Genomic DNA, 25,147 nt, shown 5'->3' with positions numbered 1-25,147 from the left:
TAATTATAACCTCCAATAAAGTTTAAAGCTTGTCGTCTTTGGAACTCATTACCACTGTCTTTTAAGAATGCTCAAACATTAGAGACGTTTAAAAACTCACAAAAGATTATTTATCGTCTTGATTTTTTTTCTTTTATTTAGGAACAAACAGTACAATGTAAAAAAATACATGTATGATAATAATTTTAAACCTATAATTCGCTGAATTAATATACAAAAATAAAATAAAAAATAAATATGAAACTTGTATAGCTAGCTTGTTACATTTTTAAAAGACGAAAATATTATATAAATACCCTAGAGTTACTGATTGAGTCAGAAAGATCATTAATATATAAGGTAAATAACAGCGAACCTAAATGTCATGTATGTCAAGTAATTTTTATATCAGTACTTTTTGCTATAATGTTTTGTCTTTCATTTAAAATTTATCAAGTTTTTTATAGATATGTATGTATTTGTGTATGTATATATATTAGACTGGGCCAAAAAAAAACTTTTAATTTTTTTTTCTAATGATACTGTAAAAATATCATTCATGATGATAAAAAAAAACGCAGTTTTTTACTCAAATTTTTAAAGTAAATTAAATTTCCTACAAAAAAGCTTTCTTAGTAAATTAATGTAAAACAAGCCGTTTCCTTGAAATTGTGCCTTAAACATTGATTGATTTTTCAATTTTGTGTTTCTAGTAAAAAAAATAGGTATGTAGTCGGATAGACCACATTCTGTAAGCATTTTTATTTAATTCCTTGCGATATTAACCTGCATTTTTCTTTCTTTTTCTATAAATGTTGAAATACAGACGATAGGATATGTACCGTAGTGTTAACAGTAAGCCTCTTTGTTTTATCATGCGCCATATGTACTTGACTTTATTCCGATGTGGTAAAGAAAAGTATCGTGAGAAAAGCTTCACGTGTCGGGAGAAGTTTTGAGTTAAATATATAGAACGTGTTCGCAACCCACCTATGTACTGTGAACGTCTACATTCACATCATCACATACATATACAAATGGTATATATTTCTTTTTGAGCGCACACCATCAGATGGTGGATAATTAATTGTGTTTGATCTCAAACAAAAAAAAAAACTTCAATCTAAAATAAAATGAAAGCTGATATGATACACATTATTAGGAATAAATTGAAAATTACTCATCAGATTTCGTTTAAATTGAAATAGAAAACGCATGACAAGTACTAGATTTTGAATTTAAAAAAAAAAACATAAAAATCTGCCGATTTACCCGGTAGAAAGTTTAGGGGTAAGACATATAAAAATAAAGTTGAATTGAGAACCTCTTCCTTTTTTGAAGTTAGTGTAAAACCTCTAACTCGACACCTTATATCTTTATCGCTAAAATGTGACATCTGGTGTCACAATATTCTAAGAAAAAAAAAACTGAAACAAACGTTGGCGAATATCGTTATGAATTTATGCGCAGTACTTCAGTAAGTACTTCAGTACATCTTAACTTTTTTCAGACTCATATTTTTGATAATACGTCGAAACTTGTACTTAATGTTACATTAATTTCTTAAATATGAAATAAAAAACCAGTAATAGTTTTATTTATATCATTTTATAGTAAAACAAAAACAGATATAAAGCCTCGTAAACAAACGGCATAGTAGGTTTTGATAAATTTAATTTTGTGAAGTAATTGATAAAAAAATTTTTTTTATCAAGCAGAAACAAAATTAAATTGATTCGAATAACATTCAAAGACTACTTCTAATATGACATCAGTGTGTGTAGTAATTTAGTATAAGTTATTAATCTTATTTGTTATTAAGAAGCGTGTAGTAACTGTATGACCCTTTTAGAATCTGTAACAAAATATAATTTATCGTTTTAAAACATTATTTTCCTTTAAATCTTGATGGATTCTTGATATCATTCATCATCATCATTACAGCCTATACAGTCCACTGCTGGACATAGGCCTCCACAAGTTTACGCCAAAAATAACGTGAGCTCATGTGTTTTGCCCATAGTCACCAAGCTGGGCTGGTGACCGCAGTACTGGCTTTGTCGCACCGAAGACGCTGCTGCCCGTCTTGGGTCTGTGTATTTCAAAGCTAGCAGTTAGATGGTTATTCCACCACCGGTCGGCTTTTTAAGTTCCAAGGTGGTAGCGGAACTGTGTTATCCCTTTTTCTGGATTTTTGATAACTAGAAATTAATTCCTTATGAATAAAAGCAAGCTTTTAACCCTTAAGCTGCATTACGAGTACAGATTAACGGATACTGTTTCTATTACAATTAACTTCTGTGAACAAGTATTTATATTAATTTGGATTTATTTTTGTGTTACCCACACATTGGGAAATACTAAACAATTTTTTTAATATCGTATCAAAAATCAACCGTACCAGCAGGGATCGAACCTGCATCTCCGACTTACCGTGTCGGTGGTTTAGCCAACTACTAGATCGTTCAATAAGTCCCGAGACTAACCTGGAAATGGCGCATATATTAAAAACTCTTTTGATTTTTGTTATAATAATACATCAAATGAAACAAATGGTTTCATCTATTAGCGATGTTGTAGAGTAACTGAATATTGATTGTAATCTGTTGAATTGATTGAATGATTTGTTTTTGTAACTCTTTTCTTTAATTGTATAAAGTAGTTCGCTGTTCGCCATCATTGTGTAAACTTGTCGTCATTATTAAATTATAATTATTAGGTTATGGGCCCAGTCACATTTTTTATTTAGCAAGAATAGTTTTAGTTAGTTGGCTGAGTAATAGTGTACAGTGGAAGATTACGAAGTTATAATTAAGTTAGTGAACTTTTGACTTTGTATCCGTGCTACACGCGGTGTGGTTGATTGACAGAAATGGCTTCTAGTACGAACTCATTTATTGCAAATGTACCGAAGTTGAAAGGTCGGGAAAATTATAGTGAGTGGGCGTTCGCGGCCGAGAATCTGTTAGTACTCGAAGGAAAGACAAATTTTCTTAAAACTGAAGGAGTTGGAGCTAACATGGCGGACGACGCCATGACGAAAGCCAAGTTGATTTTAACCATAGATCCGTCGTTATATGTACACATTAAGAGCGCTTTGACTACTAAAGAACTATGGCAGAAATTACAACAAATGTTTGATGACTGTGGTTTTTCGAGAAGAATCATGTTATTGAGGAATTTAATATCAATACGTCTCGAAACTTCAGATTCAATGACAAGTTACATTACACAAATTATTGAAACGGGGCAGAAATTATCAAGAACTGGGTTTTTAGTAAACGATGAGTGGATTGGCTGTTTAATGCTGGCAGGTTTACCCGAAAAATACTTTCCAATGCTAATGGCCATCGAACATTCCGGAATCGCCATTACGGCGGATGTTGTAAAATCAAAATTATTAGACATGTCCGGAAGTGAAGATTTGACGGAAACTACTGCATTGTATACTAGAGGGCGCCAGCATGTCAATCAAAAATCGAAGTCGTTCAATAAAACCAATCAAGATGGCGAAATGTCAGATGTCAAAAATAGCAAAAAGAAATTTATCAAATGTTATCGTTGTAAACAGATCGGGCACTATAAAAATAAGTGTACACAAGTTCAAGATATGAAAATAAAGAATTCTAATGCATTTTCTGCAGTATTTTTAAGCGGAAACTTCAGACAGTATGATTGGTATTTGGATTCCGGTGCAAGTATGCATATAACCTCAAACGTAAACAATATTCGGAAAACATCTAAGAATACGAGTATAAAGGAAATCACAGTGGCTAATAAAGCAGTGATGGCTGTGCTATGCTCAGGCGATGTTGATATTATTACCGTCACGTCGAAATGCAAATATTCTATCACAGTAAAAGATGTGTTATGTGTGCCTAATATTGCTACGAACTTATTATCAGTGAGTAAATTGATTCAAAATGGAAACAGAGTGAATTTTCAGAAAAATTGTTGCTATATCTATAACAGTAGAAATCAACTGGTTGGAGAAGCCAGATTAGTTGATGGTGTTTATAAACTTAATGTTGAGAATAGACACGACTGTTTGTTCACGACATCTGATAGTGTAAACAGTGAACTGTGGCATCGCAGATTGGGCCACTTAAATAGCAGTGACCTTAATAAAATGAAGGAAGGTGCAGTTGTAGACGTAGACTTCAAGGACAAAGCTGTTGTTGACAAAAGTACATGTGTTGTATGCTGTCAAGGGAAGCAGTCACGATTACCGTTTAACCATGCGGGCATGAGGAGTAGTGAAGTACTTAATACCATTCATACAGATGTGTGCGGACCCATGGAGGTGACAACAATTGGTGGCTGCAGGTATTTCTTGATCTTTGTCGATGACTACACACGTATGACCTTTGTTTATTTTTTGAAAGCTAAGAACCAAGTGTTCAAATATTTTAAAGAATTTAAAGCTTTAGTTGAAAACCAACAGAATAAGAAAATTAAAATATTTCGAACTGATAATGGTCTGGAATTCTGTAATGCATTGTTTGACAGTTATTTGGCTGAGGCTGGTATAATTCATCAAAAAACTAATACATACACTCCAGAACAAAATGCTATTAGTGAGCGTATGAACCGAACTCTCGTGGAAAGGGCTCGTTGCATGTTGTATGATGCTGGACTACCCAAAAGGTTTTGGGCTGAGGCTGTAAATACAGCTGTATATCTCAGAAACAGGTCACCAGCATCGGGATTACAGAACATGACACCGTTTGAGCTCTGGTCTAATAGAAAACCAGATCTTAGTCACATCAGAATTTTTGGGAGTCAGGTTATGGTGCATATCCCAAAGGAAAAACGACTTAAGTGGGACACCAAGTCGAAACCACATATTCTCGTCGGTTATGCTGAAAATGTTAAGGGGTATAGGATTTATGATCCAGATAAAAAGTGTGTGTCTGTGAGCAGGGATGTCATCATCCAAGAAAATTTAAAGAGTAACATAGATGATAGGATATCAGTTTCAGTGGGGGAAATCTCAAAAACACAACAAATTAAAAGTGAAATAGATGAGTCTGATATAGTCACTAGTGTAGAACTTGAAAATGATACTAACCACACAGATATTACTGACCAGACTAATAAATCTATACTGCAGGATGTAGATGAGACTCCGCCCCCAGAAGAACCCAAGAGGATCAAACGACCACCACAGCGTTATGGTTACTCAAACTTGTGCATGCAGTCAAATGCTGAGAATCAAAGTGATCCAATTAATATCCATCAAGCTCTACGAGGTCCTGACAAAGATAAGTGGACTGCTGCGATGGAAGAGGAACTTCAAACATTTGAAGAGAATAATGCCTGGGTAGTGGTGAGTGAGGTGCCTAAAGGAAAGACTTTAGTTCAGTGTAAATGGGTTTATAAAAGAAAGTTTGATAGTGACAATGGTGTTCGATATCGTGCTCGTCTTGTGGCAAAGGGCTTCACCCAGAAACCGGGAATAGACTATGACGAGACATTCTCACCTGTAGTGCATCACTGTACCTTAAGATTATTATTTGCACTTTCTGTACAATTAGATTTATATGTTACTCACTTAGATGTTAAAACTGCTTTTTTAAATGGGATTTTAAATGAAGATATTTATATGGCTCATCAACAACTTGATTTAAATAATAATAGTAGAAAAATTGTTAAATTAAATAAGGCTATTTATGGTTTGAAGCAGGCGTCAAGATCATGGTATGAAAAAGTTGATCAGTGTCTGGTTGAATTGGGTTTTAAGAGAAGTGATGTAGAACCATGTGTATTTACAAAATTTCATAATAATGTTAAAGTTATTATTGCTTTGTATGTGGACGATTTCTTTGTATTTTCAAATTGTAAAGCAGAGACAAATAACTTAATTTCAATATTGAGTTCAAAATTTCAGATTAAAGATCTTGGACAGGTAAAGCATTGTTTGGGGATGAGAGTAAATTTTGATAAAGAGAATAATGTTTGTACATTAGATCAGGAACAATATATTGATCAATTGTTAATTAAATTTAATATGTTAAATTGTAAAGAGGCTAGTACACCTATGGAGTTAAAATTAAATATTGATAAAAATTGTAATGTTAATGATAATAATATACCATATAAGCAATTAGTAGGTAGCCTCATGTATTTGTCTGTGTTAACAAGGCCTGACATAGCCTTCAGTGTTAGTTTTTTAAGTCAATTTAATTCTTGTTATACTAGTACTCACTGGAATTATGCTAAACGGATTCTCAGATATTTAAAGAGAACTAAAAATTATTGTATAAGGTATATAAAAGGAAGTTTTGAGTTGTTGGGATTTGCTGATGCTGACTGGGCTAATAATAGTATTGACCGAAAATCATATACAGGGTATTGCTTTGTGATGTCAGGGGGTGTCATATCATGGGAAAGTAGAAAACAAAGGACTGTGGCTCTTTCCAGTATGGAAGCTGAGTACATGTCAATGGCAGAGGCATGCAAAGAATTAATGTATTTGAGAGTATTGTTGTCTGAAGTCACTAATCAAGATGTATGTCCTATTACTTTATACAATGATAGCCAGAGTGCTCAAAAATTTGTTGTTAATCATGTTTTGAATAGGAAAAGTAAACATATAGATATCCGTTATCATTTCCTAAGTGATGCTGTTAGTAGTAATATACTACTAACAGCAAACATGTAACAACTATTGAATATGTGTGTACTAATGATATGCCAGCTGATGTTCTCACAAAGGCACTCGGTGTGACAAAGCATTACCAATGCATTGAAGCTTTAGGAATTGTTAATTTGTAAAGAGTTGTCAATTTGTAAAGAGTTTTTAATTTGTAAAGTAAGTTTCATGTGATGTAGTGGGGGTGTTATAATAATACATCAAATGAAACAAATGGTGCCATCTATTAGCGATGTTGTAGAGTAACTGAATATTGATTGTAATCTGTTGAATTGATTGAATGATTTGCTTTTGTAACTCTTTTCTTTAATTGTATAAAGTAGTTCGCTGTTCGCCACCATTGTGTAAACTTGTCGTCATTATTAAATTATAATTATTAATTTTTAAAAAGTACTGGCTATCAATACAAGAATATGTGTCAAATTTTTAAAAATGGAACAATAAAATTATTGATTTTGAAACATTTAAGTGACGCTACGGTTGTAATTTCGATACAATGGAAAAAAACGAGTTTCGCGTGTTGATAAAACATTGTTTTTTAATGGGAAAAAATACCGTTGAAGCACAGCAATGGCTTATAAAATGTTATGCAGGATCAGCTCCCTCTAAAGCAACCATTTGTCGGTGGTATGCCGACTTCAAACGCGGTCGCATGAACACCAATGATGGGGAACGCTCAGGTCGTCCAAATGAAGCAGTGACTCAACAAAATATTAACCAAGTCCTCAAAATCGTATTGGAAGATCGGAAGGTAAAAGTGCGAAAGATAGCCGAGATAGTGAAGATTTCAGCTGGTAGTGTTTTCACTATTTTACATAAAAATTTGGCCATGAAAAAGCTTTTTTCTAAGTGGGTGCCGCGTTTGCTTACAACTAATCAAAAGGAACAACGCATCAATGATTTAGAACGATGTTTGGCGCTGATGAATCATAATAAAAAAGATTTTTTACGTCGGTATGTAACAATGGATGAAACCTGGATATACCATTTCACTCCGGAATCCAATCGGCAGGCAGCGCAGTGGAGAGCGGCTGGTGAAAGCCGCCCGAAGCGTCCAAAGACTCAGAAATTGGCCGGTAAGGTTATGGCGTCTATATTTTGGGATGCGCATGGAATACTTTTCATCGACTACCTTGAAAAGGGGCAAAATATAAATAGTGACTATTACATGTGCTTATTGGAGCGATTGAAGTACGAAATTGCGGATAAACGGCCTCACATGAACAAAAAGAAAGTGGTGTTTCACCAGGACAACGCGCCTTGTCACAAGTCCGTGAGAACGATGGCCAAAATTAACGAATTGGGCTTCGAATTGCTTCCTCATCCCCCTTATTCGCCAGACTTGGCCCCTAGCGATTACTGGCTGTTTGCAGACCTCAAAAAAATGCTTCAGGGTAAGAAATTTGACTCAAATAGTGAAGTTATCGCAGCAACGGGGGCTTATTTTGAAGCCAAAGACAAATCGTTCTACACACATGGGATAGAAAAGTTAGAAAAGCGTTGGAGGGACTGTATCGCTCTTGGAGGACACTATGTTGATGAATAAAAATTAATTTTATAAAAAAAGACCTTTTTTTAGTACTTAGTCTCGGGACTTATTGAACCACGTGTTAAGCTATGGAACGATGTACTCGCTAGATCGAAATTTTTGATATGATGATTTTATATTCAGTCTAAGCGACCGTGGCGATATGGTCCATATTTGTGTTTATTCAAATATTACTTTCCTGTCTGGTTGTTAGTCCTTATGGGTTATCCGACCTTGCCTGGGCGAGCACGTTAAGCCGATGGTCCCGGTTGTTATTATGTACACCTGACCGCGATCGTTACTCATAGTAGGGAATATATCCGCCAACATGCATTGGAGCAGCGCGGTGGATTAAGCTCTGCCCTTCTTCTACATGAGGAAAGAGGCCTATGTCCAGCAGTGGGACATTGAAGGCTGAAGCGGAGCGTAGATACAACACGAAAATTATGTGTCAGATCTCAATTAAATTTAAATAGGACCTCATGACATGTAATTCAGTTCGATTAAAAAAATCATCTAAATCGGTCTATCCGTAAAAAGTTCTGAGGTAATATACATAAAAAAACACAATCGAATTGAGAACCTCCTCCTTTTTTGGAAGACGGTTAAAAAGAGTTTGGGTTTATATAATTTGTTGTTAAGAACTACTGCGCAATTATAGTCCAATATTCAAAAGTGAAACGAAATTATAGTGTGATAAAGTGGAATCGACATGTCTATAACTTTTCATAAGAAGTATATAAAATACATTGCATTAATATTATTTAATGACAACACTAAATTAATAACAGTGTAATTAAAATATTCATATCTTACCATTGACAAAACATTAGTGCTATGCCAGCAATACAAGAAAAGCTGAGATATTAGAGCTATTAGATATTCCGCTATCCATACTTGTTGCATACCAATGGTGCCTTCCTGAAAATAAAGGACAACAATACGTAACGGTACGAAATATTGACATAAATTTGGTTAGCTTGAACCTAAATTAGTGATCAATTTGAAATGAACATTATCATTTATGATAACAACATTATTTTCAAGACACATTGATGGTCACATTCCAAATTTAAAAAAAAAAACACCATACATCATTTTTATCATTTTTTCTTCTCGACTCGATTTCGACTTCCAAAAAAGGAGGAGGTTCTCAATTCGACTGTATTTTTTTTTATGTATGTTACATCAGAACTTTTGACTGGGTGGAGCGATTTCGACAAATTTCCTTTTAATCGAAAGGTGGTGTGTGCCAATTGGTCCCATTTAAATTTATATAAGATCTAACAACCACTTTTCGAGCTATATCTAATAATGCGTTTTTACTTGACGCTTTTTTCGTCGACCTACGTTGTATTATACCACATAACTTTCTACTGGATGTACCGATTTTGATAATTCTTTTTTTGTTGGGAAGGGGATATCCCAAGTTTGGAACCGTGATAAGGAAACCAGGATCTGGAACTTCTTGAAAATCCGCAATAACTTTTTACTGGGTGTACCGATTTTAATAATTTTTAATTTAATCGAAAGCTGATGTTTGTCATGTGGTCACATAAATTTTATTGAGATCTGATAACTAATTTTTGAGTAATCTTTGATAGCGCGCAGTTACTTGACTATTTTTTCGTCGATCTACGTTGTACTACTCGTCGATGTAATTGAAGTCGGTTTTTATTCGTTTGCGAGCAAACACAATTATTATCATTCATCATTTTTTTTTAATTTAAAATACATCATTTAAATAGTACTCTAAAATAAATTTAAGTAATGTAATTTACTTATTAAAGTCTATTTGTCTTAATAAAAAAGAGACTCATCACTATCTAAGCTTAGCCATAAACCTTGATGAATTAAAATATTTTAAACTAAAATAACGTGTTCAAATTAAACAGTTGAAGTTCGCCCTTCAGACATATTTTAAATGTATACAAATTTATTTTTTAATTTATAGCGACAAGATTTGTAATAATACATTACATTATTATTATATTATTTATATAACGAAAAAAAAAAATAAGTGATATTTGTCAAGTAAATAATTTTAAAGAATCATCTATTACAAGTTGTCTTAGAAGTAATAGTAGTAATAGTACTATTAATATAATTTACATATTTATTATTTTATTGGTTTACCAGCAGTTATTACACTAAAACATTCATTACAACGGAGCATACATTATGCTTAATCTAAGTGCACAACTCATGTAGGTAAACACCACATGCATATAATTAATCGCAATTCGGTAGACAAACATAAAATCAGTTACCCAAAACAGTGGCTAAGCAAATCACAACAACTCAGACTAGCCCGTTGGCGCAGTTTGTAGTGGCCCTGCTTTCTGTGCCGCGGGTTGGGGGTTCGATTCCCACCTGAGTCTGGGTGTAATATTTTTATGTATATAATTATATATGTATTATTTCTATGTATATTTATAAAAAAAATAGTTATATCATTTGGCTGTTACCTGTAACACAAGCATTAAGTTGCTTACCATAGGAACAGACGATATTTATTATTTATTTAAATGCTACAAAACTTACATCACGAACATCTATCTAAAAAGTACAGCGACTAGCAGATGGTATATCGAAAGCAAGATTACGGACTTAGCTTCTAGTCTGCTGTAGTGATTGTATATGTTACTTAGCCGTGAAACCAGCGAGTTAGTGCCCAAAACTGATCTTTGAAAAGGAGGATACAGAGGCATAATTGGTTTTCTAAGATATTTGCGATATTGAAATAAAATTTTGACCGTAGTTCAGAATATTGATTATATTGTTATGTAATAATTTAAACAAAAATAATAAATCGGTAAATTCCCGCGCTTCTCTAATGAATCCATTTTGAAATGTTTCAGGCGTCTCAAATAGCTAGGTTGTTTTTTAGCAACACCGGTAGAGTAGGCTAGATGATATATCAATCGCTTTTGGATTCGCTCGATTCTTAGGCTATGTGTTGCATAATGATTATTTTATAATGATTTTTATAATGTTTTATATTTATTATTTTTTTTTTATATCACTAGGTCGGCAAACAAGCGTACGGCTCACCTGATGGTAAGAGATTTCCGCAGATTATAGACGCCTGCAACACCAGAAGCATCGCAAGCGCATTGCCGACCCAATACTCAATCCCTCCAGGAGCTCTGGTCACCTTACTCACCAACAGGAACACAATACTGCTTGAAAACAGTATTATTTAGCTGTGATCTTCTGTAAGGTCGAGGTACTACCCCAGTCGGGTTGCTCCATATTTTGAGCAGGAAATTCCTACTATGTATACCTACCTCAGTTAAATATAGTTATTATTCTTGCCTCAACAACAGGTTTAAAAATGGGAACCAGTTTCTCAAGTTTCCAGTGATCAGAAAAGATATTAGATCTTAGGGATTGATTAAATATTTAATTCATAGTTAATGCTAACTCATCAGCACATTATTTTATAAAACTTGGCGGGATATTGTCCGATCTTGGTCCCTTTGATATATCAAGACTTTAAAGAGATTTAACTACAGCTTGTCAGTCGATGACTATACTGGAATATGAATCAAAGTGATTCGATAAAAACTCAGAGGACAAGGAAGATGAACCTTGGGATTGACTAGTTGTATTATATATAGAAGAAAAGTAGCTATCAAAAGCGTTACAAATGTCATGTCCATTACTTGCCTCATCGTAAAATAATAATGCAGGATGAGTACTTTTGCCATTTTGCTTTGATTTAATAAAATACCAAAAAAAATTTGAATATTAATTAACCTCCTCATTTTTATCCAAAACTAGCTTTTGCCCGCGGCTTTACTCGTACAGGAAACCTACCTAAGGAAGTACCTACTTCGATATAACTGCCATTTTTGCAATCAACGTCCCAAACAAGATAAATAATGACACCCATGCCGACTATTAGGTTTATTTACCCCATTTCATCCTCTAAGGGGTTGATTTTCGGAAAATCACGAAAGACATATTTGCTTACTTATTTTTGGGAGTACTCCTACGAAGTTTCAAATCGAAATGTCTATTAACATAGTTTCGCCATACAAATTTTGAACCACCATTTTACGAACTATAACTGAGGTAGGCCACAGCAGGAATTTCCTGCTCAAAATATGGAGCAGCCCGACTGGGGTAGTACCTCGACCTTACAGAAGATTACAGCAAAATAATACTGTTTTCAAGCAGTATTGTGTTCCTGTTGGTGAGTAAGGTGACCAGAGCTCCTGGGAGGATTGGGGATTGGGTCGGCAACGCGCTTGCGATGCTTCTGGTGTTGCAGGTGTCTATAAGCTACGGTAATCGCTTACCATCAGGTGAGCCGTACGCTTGTTTGCCGACCTAGTGACATAAAAAAACCCCTTTTACGGGTTGAATTTCAAAGTATCATTCCTTATTCCTTGTATACATTATAAAGGGAAACTCTGTGCAAAATCTCAGCTTTTTAGGTCCAACGGTTTGGGCTGGGCGTTGATGGGTAAGTCAGGACTTGTTTTTTATGTATAAAGATAGAAATATACGAATATATGAAAGTACTACAAACAATACCTTTGTTAGTTGCACGGCACTGCAGCAGATCATCAGCGAACAAATAATAATGTAGAGAAATAGTACTGGCGACAAAAGCGAATTCAAGATTTTGGAATACCTAAAATGAAACAGATTTTTTAATTTATAAATTATAATGTTTTCAAAGACCTAAAATCTTTAAAAATATTCACTTTATAAGTTGTACGTGCTGTTCATGGCAATCATGAATTCTTCTGATTGCATCGTCATAGCTAATAAACTCTTGACCGTTTCCAAACAGTTTTTCACAGGTATTTTTTAGAACCTCAAATTGTCCAGCAAAAAATGTCATCAAGACAACAGCGTTAGTGTCATAATTGGCGACTATACCACTACCGAAAAAACAAATAAATGTATGCACTCCAACTAGAACCCAATATCCAAAACCTCTTGTTTTGTCAAATGGTGCCCAAGAACTAATAATATCAGGGTACGCAGCCGTACCATTTCTGATTTCCTCTCTTAGCTTATGTGATGATAAATAAATAACCAATGGAGCTAATACCACGGAAAAGATTGTAGCAATGACAAGGCACCAATAAAGGTAAGTAACGATTCTGGAATATTCTGTATATTTTGCAATTATCTTTTTCGTTTCATCGTCATGTTTTCTCTGTTGTTTTTTTTCTATCAGAGTAACGTTTTCAAAGACCTTCTTCCAATACTTCTGCCATGAGATAAAAGTTCCAGCTTTTACGACACATATCGTACTTAACATAGTAAAGGAAAGATTTCTTAATGCCATGTCAAGGTTCGATCTTATAAGCCAAAGTTCAATATATTGAGTCAATACAAAGACGGCAACGAAAAGATGATGTATGTCATAGATAATTCTAGGAAATCCTTTATTCGGTTGCCACAAACCCGAAGCCTGTAAACCCCATAAAGTTGGACCAAGTAAAGGGTGAATCGGATCTTCTAAATTTTTAAGAATTTTAAATAACATGATTCAAGTGGTTATGTCAAAGTTCGACGACAAAATAGCAGCTTAAACATTTTTTCAATAACTATAAATAACTATTAATTTCACCGACTATAAAAATATAAATAGTTCAGTCAATGTTACCTTACTTTTCATAAGTAAATTGTTTAATAGAAATATTTTATAACATGTACCAAACAAATACTGTGCGTCTATTTTAGAACTTGCTTGTCTTTTAATTGAGATTGGAATCAGATAAATGATTAAATCATATGACAATTTTCATCTACACAAACAACTTAAACAAACAAAAGTACTGAAATTTTGTTTTCTTAATATTATTTTCCTATTAAAGGCTTAGTTATAAAAACCGGACTATGTAATCAAACATTTTAATCATTGGGCGGACAGCTGTCACAACAATACAATTCAAATTACATATTTCAATCTGAAATTTAAAAATCTATCAAAATATAAGTGACATGTTATTAGTTACGAAATAACAGTATCCACTGGAAATGAAAATACTACATTAGCAACGGTAAACCTACTATTACTGAATCTTTACTAAGTAATATCAATATCCTTACGTATTGTCCATGTCAATTCATTGCGATAAATATTCGAGGAATACATTTATGATAAGCACCTTGAATTGTCCCCTGCAGAAAATTATAATATTCATTCTGCATACATGACATTTCTTTATTTGATAATGTTAAAATACATAGCTACATTATATAAAGACTCCAACAATTTGTAGCGACATCTATTGCGCAACATACTAACTACGTAATTAGAGAAAACTAACGTATGCTACATCGCGCTATCAGAGTTTTCAAAGTGATTGAGTATATATACAAGAACCCGACAACAACCATCGGGGCAGTAGCCCACCAGGCACAGCATCCGTCTGGTTGGGGATTCTCCCTTTGCGATGGGAAACGAAAACATCACAACCTATTCCTCGTACCTCCAAAAATTTAGTAATACGTAGTAGATAAGGTTTGAAACAAATCACCGAAGCTTAATTATAAGAAAAACAAGTTACACTTTTATATAGATGTAACACGGTCGTCTGTTCCTAAGATAAGCAACTTTAATCCTTGTGTTATAGGTAACAGCCGACTGATATAGCTTCATTATATAATTATACAGCTACACTTTTTTTCAACTGATGTTATAACTTATTATATAGATGAGATTTATTTAATACTAATTCGGTAACTGATTATTTTGTCTGTGACGGCCAAAAGTAAAAAAAGTGTACGAAACACTACTTAAAACACACACAAAAGACAAGGAAGACTAGACAAATTTAACAAGGTATTGACGAATCCCATTCATCAACTGGGTTAAATGTTATGTGTTAAGACAAAATCCTTCGTTAAACCTGTTGAAGCTATTTCACCTACTCCCCGGGGAAAGGCGTAGAAAATTTATTATAGAATAAAATGTACTTCCAACCATAACGGCTACATTAATCTCAAACAGACTGTCAAATCGGTATGCGGATATTCCTTTGAAGTATTTTATTCACTGTGATATTATGTTACAAACGTAATCCTATGCTTTTCTAATTTTATTCATTTTAAGTTGTTAAAAACTCTTATTATTTATTTTCATACTATTCCTGTAATAAAATTTAAGACGACGCTTTGGCACAACGGTCACAGCACTTGTTTGAGACTGCTGCGCTGGCGGTTGCGGGTTCGATACCCCGCACGTGACAAACATTTGTATTGGCCATGCAGATGTTTGCCAAGGTCTGGTTGTTTGTACAGACCTTGTAGGTCTTCCTATCGTGCCTCGGAGAGCACGTTAAGCCGTCGGTCCCGGTTGTTATCATGTACACCTGATAGCGATCGTTACTCATAGTAGGGAATATATCCGTCAACCCGCATTGGAAAAGCGTGGTGGATTAAGCACTGATCCTTCCCCTACATGGGGAAAGAGGTTTATGATATGGATATTACAGGCTGAAAGGTGAAGCAATTTATATAGACGTGTGCAGACAGTTAATTGTCTCGAAACTTAAAAAACTAATTACATACTTAGCTTAACGACAATTTTTATTATTAAAATAAGATAGTTAAAACATAATATATACAATAAGTATACTTATATTTAATACGACATAATTGTGTTTGCTAGCAAACGAAAAAAACCGACTTCAATTACATCGACAAGTAATACAAGGTAAGTAAACGAAAAAAATTACTAAACGCACTAGTCGTCACTACGATATTATTACATAATTATTTGTTGAACTATTCGAATAAAAAATATAGCGCCACCTAGTGTCAAGTAGCGACATTAACAAAACACGCCCTCTATGTAATAGTAATCAAATCGTTCAGGGCAGAGTTTGAAACCTAAACTCTAATATTTAATTTCGAAGATAAATCAAAGATGTCTCGTTAATGTTTTTTATATTTTAAATATTTTAAAAAGAAAAAATCCTATAGTCTATAAGAAATAACAAATATGAATAGTAAATTTTCAAATATCTTTGTCTCTGTCATCAGATCAGTTACTGTCCTCCATAATATTTTGTCATCACCGATCTCATACAAAATGCCTTCTAGATTAAAAACATACAATGCGTACCTCTTAGAAAAATATTACGTCACTAATGAAAGGCATGTTGCAACAAAATGTTTTCTATATTTTGTGTATCGAGAATTTGAATCAATTGTAAAATATTCACGTCTAAGTAATTAATACCTGACCTAATGAAGAAAGAAGATTAAATAGTAGTTATTGAACATTTTTATTTACACGTTAAATGTACCTATATTTAGTACAGTTTATCGTTTCTTTTTCTCAATGATTTCTAGTGATTTTTGAAACCTATGTTCTCGGTTGTACTTTGAACCGGTTAAATTTGTTATTAAGTTTAATGTTTGTCAAGTAAAAATTACTTTAGAATTACTTTCTCTTCATACATAACAATAGTCTATTAAGAAGAAAAAAACAGATCAGATACTTCTTATATGTGCGCTGCGATGTTTTGACGGTAGAATGACAAAGACATATGCAGAACAAAAACAAACATAGTTATGTACAAATATGAACATACAAAGGTTATCTGGAAGAAATCGCTATTTAGCGATAAGGTCGCCTTTGTACATCTTGCATTGTATCTTTCTTTATATCTGTCTGTATTTCGGTGTACATTATGTATTTTTAATGATATGTGAAAAATAAATTACATCTGCCTCAGGCAAAAATGGTACTCACGTTCTTCCGCATTAAACTGGCTACAATCACCACACGTCACACACTGCCGTTACACAGCAGAATCCATCTTGCTCAAAATTTGGAACAGCCCGACTGAATAAGCACTTAATGAAAGAAAGAAAGAAAATTTGTTTATCTTCAATTTTACAATTTGTAAACGTTTTGTGTGATCAACAATAAATACATGAACATAAAAATAATAAAAATAAACATAAAAATAGAATAGTGAACACAAAGACAAAAATAAAAAAGGAAAGGCCGACTAGGTTACTGCCTCAAAATTGTTTTTGATAACAAAAAATTTGTTACCAAAAACGCTCTTCCTCTGAAAAGCCTAACCTTACAGAAGTTACACAGCATGTTAATCCTGCGTTCAAAAAAAAATGGAAACAAAATGCCGTTATTACCGATTTTCATGACCATATTATAAATAATTTCCAATTAAGGTCTGTATAGTTCTGTACTAAACCAGCGTATAACATTTTATACGGCACGGAACCTGGCTTTGGATTTAGTCCACATGGCGCGAATCCAAACTATTTTATCGTTAAATTCCAGTTGTCTGTGGCTTACGAGCTATAGCAGGGGTCTTAGTGCGATGTTACTGTATGTGAAAGGACTAGTATATCCAAAGTCTCTTATATCACGGTAAAACATTTTAAGTGAGCATAAATAATTCAGTACACTTTAATATTGACTAAGCATTGACAAACTTTGTTTCGTCTTGAGAAATTTTAAACATGTGAACTTTTAATAATTGTTGCGCTGAAATTTTGCAATTATCTACGCAATTTTTGATTCTGTTAGAACCCTAAAAAAAACCCTAAGAATAAGAAATTTTAATACAAAAAATATAAATCGCCTTATCACACTTTTCCTAACGCTTTCGTCACGCATTCACCAGACCACCCCAAGACAAGCATGCGTAAAGAAGTTTTACTTAAATAAGGGAAAAGTTGTCGAAGATTATATTCACCATGTTTTTCCTGTTGTACGTCATTTCATTACATTATGGTTGCCTGTAATGTATCACCGGTGACAAGACATTTAATGCCTCAATTCTATTTTATATATGTTAGCCAAATTGTTACCATTATTTTTTATAAATTACCATAGATATGGACAGGATTACTTATTATTTACAATGCAAGTCTTAAAAATATTTTATTAAGATTCGGTTTGGTTGACATTGGTTTGGTGGTAAGAGTGTTGGTAGTATTTCCACTCTTTTTTAGCTTTTTTAAACGTGGTTCTAAGATAACATTTCCGCTGATTAACTGTCACGCAATTTGGCGGATTAGGAAATTGTATAGAATTGTATGTAATTGTATTGTATTATCCATTCTACGTGGCATTGACGAAATCAATCTGTGCTCATTTGGCACTATTGAAAACCATTTTAAGAAAAAGAAGAAGAAGAAATTGTATAATATTTGGTCCAATAAAAAAATTATTATTATTTATTTATTAGAAATCACTATGGTCCTGCCTACTATAGTAGACATTTAGAGACTCATTTCAAAGAGAAAATTCAAATTTCTATAATTATCCTATTAGCTACGAGAAAGGAATTTGTTAAATTCCTAAGTAAATAAAGAATAATTCTTAACTACCTTTAATTGTAAGCTTCAGGCTTTACTGCACCTGCGCAAGGGTCTTTCCACTTGCGTAGGAGGAAGGTTGGAACTTGTTATCATGCCCCAAGTTTATTAGCTTTAACCTTTCTTTTATATCATTATTATGAGATACCAGAAACAAAATACAAACAAAAATTTACGTTTTATGTAAAACTTGTTTCTTTTTATATAATTAGATAGGCTTGCGTTTGACCACTATTTGACCTGATGTTAAGTAAGAATGTGGTCTAGGATGGAGCACGCATACCTAGAAGTAGCCTATTCACTCGCGACTTAAAGATCCCCAGATTGTAGCTATCCGGAAATACAGATGCTGGTAGAGAGTTCCACTCTTTCGCTGTACGCATCAAGAATGTACTAGCGAATCGCTTAGTGCGTATAGTATTGTTGGTTATTAATAGTAATGTTTACGATAATATTTATAATTATTAATTAATAGTAATAATAACGATTTTATTAGATTTTACACGTTAAGTACTTTTTACTAATATTATAAAGCTGAATAGTTTGTATATTTGTTGTAAAGCTGTATCAGAAAAATAGTAGTTCGAATTGAACAATTCCTTTTGTATTGGATAGTCCGCTTGGGGGGCGTTCATAAAATACGTGAAATGTTTAAGGGGGGAGGGGGTCGAGTCAAATCTCACCTAATCTTACGTTAGAGAGAGGGCGGTAAATATCACGCAATTTTTTTCTGATAGAAAAGTATTATTTAAGTATTCTATTGTTAAATTTTTATTACACTTATAATTAAACTCTCAGCAAGATTGATTACTAGTCTTAACTAGTCGTAAATAAAAGCACGTAGCAATTTTTTTTTTCTTATTACAATAACAATCCAACGCGTTTACGTAAAGAGCCACATTTTGAAAAATCTCACGTGAGATTGGGGGATGGGGGAGGGGGTTAAATAAAATCTTACGACATCTCACCATACAGAATATTTAAAAAACACCTCACGTAATTTATGGACACCCCCTTACTAATGAAGATTATATATAGGCCATGTTAAATTTCAGTACAATTTTTCCTCAAAATAACGCGATTAAAATCGCGGCAAAAGCTAGACTTATTTTCACAATTAAAAAAATAAGATTTAAGTACATAATAAATTGTTAAATTAGGCACAACAAAAACGTGAATACATTTAAACATTAAATACAAAAACTTTCAGCTCCGAGGGCTCAGACTAAAATAGCTATATACTATTCAACTTCTCGCCTCTCACTCTGCATGAGACTGTATTGTGATCTTAGACGTGAATTAAGATTCATCTTGTTACAATACTTGTCTATGCAAAAACTATACAACAGTTTACAAGTGTTCTTTGCCTGTCTCTTGCGTTCCCAAATGTTTACAGCAGCTTGCAACGTGAGCTTATAGCGAGAGCTTTAATTTAGTTCTTACACACTGTTGAGGAGCTTAGTTCTGCTTTAATCAAATGTTAATTTATTTATTTTTCTTTGAATAAATGGAAAAGTTAAAGTTTAGGTCAATCTAGATAAAACATCAGCTAGGGAACCATTTACGAACGAGGAATCACCAATCCTCCAGATGAATAGTTCAAGATAGAAATCTTAAAACATAACCATAAAAATATCAAATAATGTTGAGCGGGCTTATCGTCAGAGCGAAATGCCTTCGTACATCTTTTTTTATTTGTTATAATTCCGGAATTTTATTAGCAGTGTAAATTAAAAAGTATTATTATTAAGTTGAGCATGGACTATAAAAATATATTCTGTAATATAATATTTAATTTAAAGCTACATTCATCTTTTCGAATTTGATCGTGTAGACAGTACATATTGAAGATAAAAACTACCTTAACTACCACGTTCAAGTTTTATTAAAAATTTCATCCTTTTAAATAGAAGCGCAGCAAGTTTACCGGTAGTTTTAAATTTCTACTCGTACCCGTGAAATGAACCGCGCCGAATCCGACAATGCACCTTGAAACTTTTTCGAAACGTTCCCAAAAAGGTTCCGACCCATTTATCCACTGTATTCGGCAGCAAAAAAATAATGGACACTTTACACGTCGTGATTTTTGCTTGTGAACGTTAAATATACTTTAATTAAGAAATTTAATGGAAATGGTAAATAAATTTATTAAAAATATTGTGTGGTTTTTGAAGTAAAACTGTTTTACGCATGCTTAACTTAGGGTGTAAGCTGGTGAATGCATGATGAGAGCGTTACTAAAAGTGTGATTGGGTGCGGCGAACAGTATTAAGGGTGAGATATAAGTCAGTGAAGATATAAAGAGAGTGTTACGATTCTTATATTACTAAAAGGACAAAGAAGTTTTATTTCAACCATGTAGTCTAAAGCACACTCGTTTTGTTTTTTCATTAAAAATAATATACGTTTGATACTAAATGCAAGAATTAGAGTGGCATTAGTGTTTAATACTGTAATAAAATGTAACAAGTATTGTTATTTTATATAATTCATAATATTGAAAATGTTCAACGTAATATTGTTACTCGACAATAGATGTCGTTGTAGGCATTTAAATCGCGCTATCGTTTGGTTCTACAGTTTTGATATATGCATTTCTATATATTGGGGCTTCCCAGAGGGCTCCCATTCTTCCTTCGCGGCCGGCTTGCCTAAGTGCCCGGCCCCTCTCACCGGTGACGCTGTAAAGGCCGCTAGGGCCAACAGCACTCTTCAATTCGAAAAAAAAAAAAAAAAAAAAAAAAAATTAGATTCGGGCCCCGAGCCCTCCCAGAGGGCTCCCCTTCTTCCTGCGCGGCCGGTGTCTTTAGTACCCGGCCCCTCTCACGGGTGACGCTGTAAAGGCCGCTAGGGCCAACAGCACTCAACACTTCGAAAAAAAAAAAAATTAGACTCGGGGGTGGTTGGTAGGCGACCGGTGTCCATAGTTCCCGGCCCGTCTCACCGGTGACGTTGTAAAGGCCGATGCCGGGCCAACAGCACTCTACAATTCGAAAACAAATAGCGTCTTATTTATATTTTTAAAATTTCAAATAAAAAAACTTCAAGTTATACGTCTCCATATAATACAGTTTCGCCTTTATATTTACAAATAAAAGACCTCACCTAACAGCGGCGTATTTATTTTGTAAAATATAAATCCCGTAGAATAGGTGTAGTTTTCTTGGCGGGTTCTACAACTAGAACCGTAAAGTTTTTACAATGTATACTACAAATACTTTACTAATAATAGTCCGTTGTGTAAATTTTTGCGGCTTTCTTTTAAAGATACGTCAGATGGCGTAATCATTTTTAGAAAAAATAATTTGAAACTATGTTTATTTAACCTATCATCATATAAAATTATGCGTTGTAACTGGAACACCCGTTCTTATAAGAAATATATATATATATATATATATATATAATAGTTAAATAATAGTTAAATATATTCGTATAAAACCTACATACCTGGTATAGCATATTTGTACTATTGCTACTCTATGACAGTATTACAAGCCGATTCAGTACTCGTATGAAAGAGTATCAGATTAAAGGTAGAATTTATTGCTTTCCGATGCCAATATTCAGTAAAAGTGGTTACACAATGGAAACCGTGATTGAGATAAGCCACTCGAAACATTTATGAGCGTTGGCTTACAAAAATAAATTGTTTTAAATTACAAAGAGAGTGAGGTCACGAAGGGAGCAATGTTTTTAGGTCTAAACGTCTAAATAAAGATACTTTACCTCATTTTTTATAAAGTAATAAAACTTTTTGTCTCCTTGAAATATACTAACAAAAGGATTGTGATTTAATTGAAGAAAAGTGAAAATAAGAGTATTTTGATTGCATTAGTCTTAGCGGAGTATTTATGAACTTTTGATATTGGCTCTCTTTACAATCTAATAGATCATCACTTCAGCTTACCGCATTCCACTGCTGGATATAGGCCTTCCCAAGTTCGCCGTTATTCCGCCATCAGTCGGCCTTATATAAGCTGCGACATACTTAAATAAAATATAATATTATGAATTAACTGAAGTATTTGAAACTATTTTTCTAAGTATTTAATAATAAAATTATCATTTATTGAACTAACAGAAAATAATATGTACGATTTTTTTTATTTTTGTGTTACCCACACATTAGGAATTCTAAATCGTACATAATGGTGTCGTCTCCTGTCAAAGATTTTCATTGTAATATGAAACTTTGAATAGTTACGGGTTTCTGTAAAGAACTCACTATAGACGGCGTCACGGTTCGCTTAAACCGAAAATAAAATCATCGTATCAAAAATTTCGATCTAGCGGGTACATCGTTCCATTGCTTAATTGGCTAGAGCGCCGACACGGTCAGTCGGAGACGCAGGTTCGATCCCCGCTGGAACGATCAATTTTTGATATGATATTCAAAAATGTTTAACAGACAATAATTATAATATACACAAATAAATCATTGTTGTATCGTACGAGTATCGAACAATAAATGGAAGTTTACTTCAACATATATATCTCAAAATGCTTATTTTAAACGGATTAATTTGAATACCTCATTTGTCTTGTTAGATTAAGGCTTAAATAAATTTGAATAGAATATCGTCTGCATCTAAGCTGATCTTAAATTAGTTCTGACATTTATATTCATAGGAAGATAATTTCTAAGACATTATATCTTATCCACATAATACTGCACATACATTATACCTTGCAATTGGCGCATGAACATCTCTGGGGATTGCTGCCTGGACATGCAGGTTTCGTCCTTTCAATGCGTTAGAGACTGAGGATGAGAACTGATTAGAAAAATCTCGTATTTAATGGTAGGTCGAGCACTTATCAAAACATTTTATATAATGCGCAGCAGGATATGTCTCGATTTTAACTTTAACTACATATATACCTAATATAAGTAATTGATTTTAGAAAGTCCTAGAAGGTACCGAAAGAATAGCGAAGCGTTATTAATGCTAGGTTAGTTATTGCAATCCCGCAGTTTTCTTAATCCCGCGGCATCAAAACGCGTGATTCGTCAATCCCGCGCAAGATCCCATGGGATTCCGCACTCATAAAATAATAGTATAAAATCTAATTGAAACTTAAAAGAAAACGAGAGAATAAGAGAAGGTTAGGTACGGTTCTCTGATTGCGTCGGACACAAAGCGCGCAATTTCATTATTTAATTTTTTCAAATTTTCAATCGGCTTATGTTGTGTCGGTTGAACCTTTTTCTCTAACTCTTCTTTTTGTATAAAATCTATGTCAGACCTGTGTCAGTTGCAGATGTTTTGACTATGGGTTAAACGGCTATTTCGAAAACTTCGTTATCATATTTCTAGTTGTTCACACTACAGTGACTTACTATAATTTTTTTATTTTATTTCATAACGTATTACCCGAAATATAAAAAAAATGCGATATTTGAGGATCTGCGTATGTGTGGTGCGCGATCCCGCAGGTCAATAAGTGGTGTGGGGTTGCAATTCCTATTGTAGGTGTTACATTCATTCTATTAGTTTAAATATGTATACATAAAAAAAGCTAATAACAAACAATAGTAATTTAAAAACAGTTAAAAAATTAATACAAAATAATTTAAAATAATCTCAATCAAACGGTCATAAAGAAGAAAAGGAAAATAATTTGATTACAAAATTAAATTAATATTAACAAATAAAATTAATCACTGTTATTTTAAAACTAAGAAATAAAACCTAAAGTATAAATAATAAATGTGTCAATAATTTATGTAAGCGGTAAAACCAAGGAACTAGCACATTTACAGATGAAAATAGATGGTAAATGGTAAATATCTTATAGGACATCGGGAGAACATTTAAAAAAAATCTTAAGTAATACGCAGCGACGTGGCGAAACAGACTTACGGTCGTAAGTTCTTCTTGCATGTAGTTGAAAAAATCCATTCTTCAACCTTGGGATGCTAAAATTTATAAGAATAACTTATAGGTACTACAAAAAATTTAGTACAAGCGAAAATTTATAAAATATTCCTCAACGATTATTCGGGTAGTACTCTGAATATTTGAACTTCCTAGTTATGAGCGTTCGCTAAATAAAAACTAGGCTTAAAGGATGCTATAAACAAACTCTGTATTCGCGGCATTTATGCAAATAAACGTATGAATAAAATTAACCCACAGCAGTGCACTGCGGAATAAAATATGATATGTACCGTTTGTTCAAGTTTTTATTCTGATAGCCCTTGTATAACGTGGAACGTAGAACAATGGTTAAAAGCAGTTAAATATAGAAAATAAAGGAAGAAATATGGAACAAATTCTGACTTCAGAACTTTATTTCAGAATCGATGTCCGATCTACCCGGAGTTCGTAGTCTAACTTTAAAACTGTAATTAAATATAATATGGAAAGAGAACATCCATGCTCACTACTGATTTAGTTTGAAATAAATTGATGGTTATAATCGTGCAACATTATTATTTAAAATTTTAGTTATTTTTTATTAGACCTAGCTCCTCTAGCTGCCAGCTAAGAGCTAGCTAGCCCATTGGCGCGGTTTGTAGTGGTCCTGCTTTCTGCTCCACGGGTTGCTGGTTCGATTCTCGCCTGAGTCTGGGTGTAATATTTGTATTTATATATTTATATATGTATTATTTCTATGTATGTTTATATAAAAAAAGTTATAACAGT

At 33.4% G+C, this 25,147-nt stretch overlaps 1 protein-coding gene across 1 annotated transcript; it reads right to left on the bottom strand.

The window, feature by feature from the left end:
• Positions 1–6,008: 6,008 nt before the first annotated feature.
• Positions 6,009–13,674, bottom strand: LOC123664237. Its single transcript, XM_045598831.1, has 4 exons — positions 12,881–13,674; positions 12,708–12,807; positions 8,979–9,083; positions 6,009–6,017 (listed from the first exon to the last, which is right to left on the bottom strand). Exons 1-4 carry the CDS (start codon positions 13,672–13,674, stop codon positions 6,009–6,011), a joined length of 1,008 nt encoding a protein of 335 aa, XP_045454787.1.
• Between the last annotated feature and the right edge of the window lie 11,473 nt (positions 13,675–25,147).

The sequence above is a fragment of the Melitaea cinxia genome, chromosome 21, assembly GCF_905220565.1.
Source record: "Melitaea cinxia chromosome 21, ilMelCinx1.1, whole genome shotgun sequence".
Taxonomy (NCBI): domain Eukaryota; kingdom Metazoa; phylum Arthropoda; class Insecta; order Lepidoptera; family Nymphalidae; genus Melitaea; species Melitaea cinxia.
Note: the sequence above shows the minus strand (reverse complement) of the source record. Positions and strands in the feature narration are given on the sequence as shown.

Coding starts and splice junctions, on each gene's coding strand:
- LOC123664237 (XM_045598831.1), bottom strand. CDS start 13,674: ATGTTATTTAAAATTCTTAAAAATTTAGAAGATCCGATTCACCCTTTA. Junction 12,808..12,880: donor CAGCACGTACAACTTATAAA/GTGAATATTTTT, acceptor GTTTCATTTTAG/GTATTCCAAAATCTTGAATT. Junction 9,084..12,707: donor GTGCCGTGCAACTAACAAAG/GTATTGTTTGTA, acceptor CTTTATTTTCAG/GAAGGCACCATTGGTATGCA.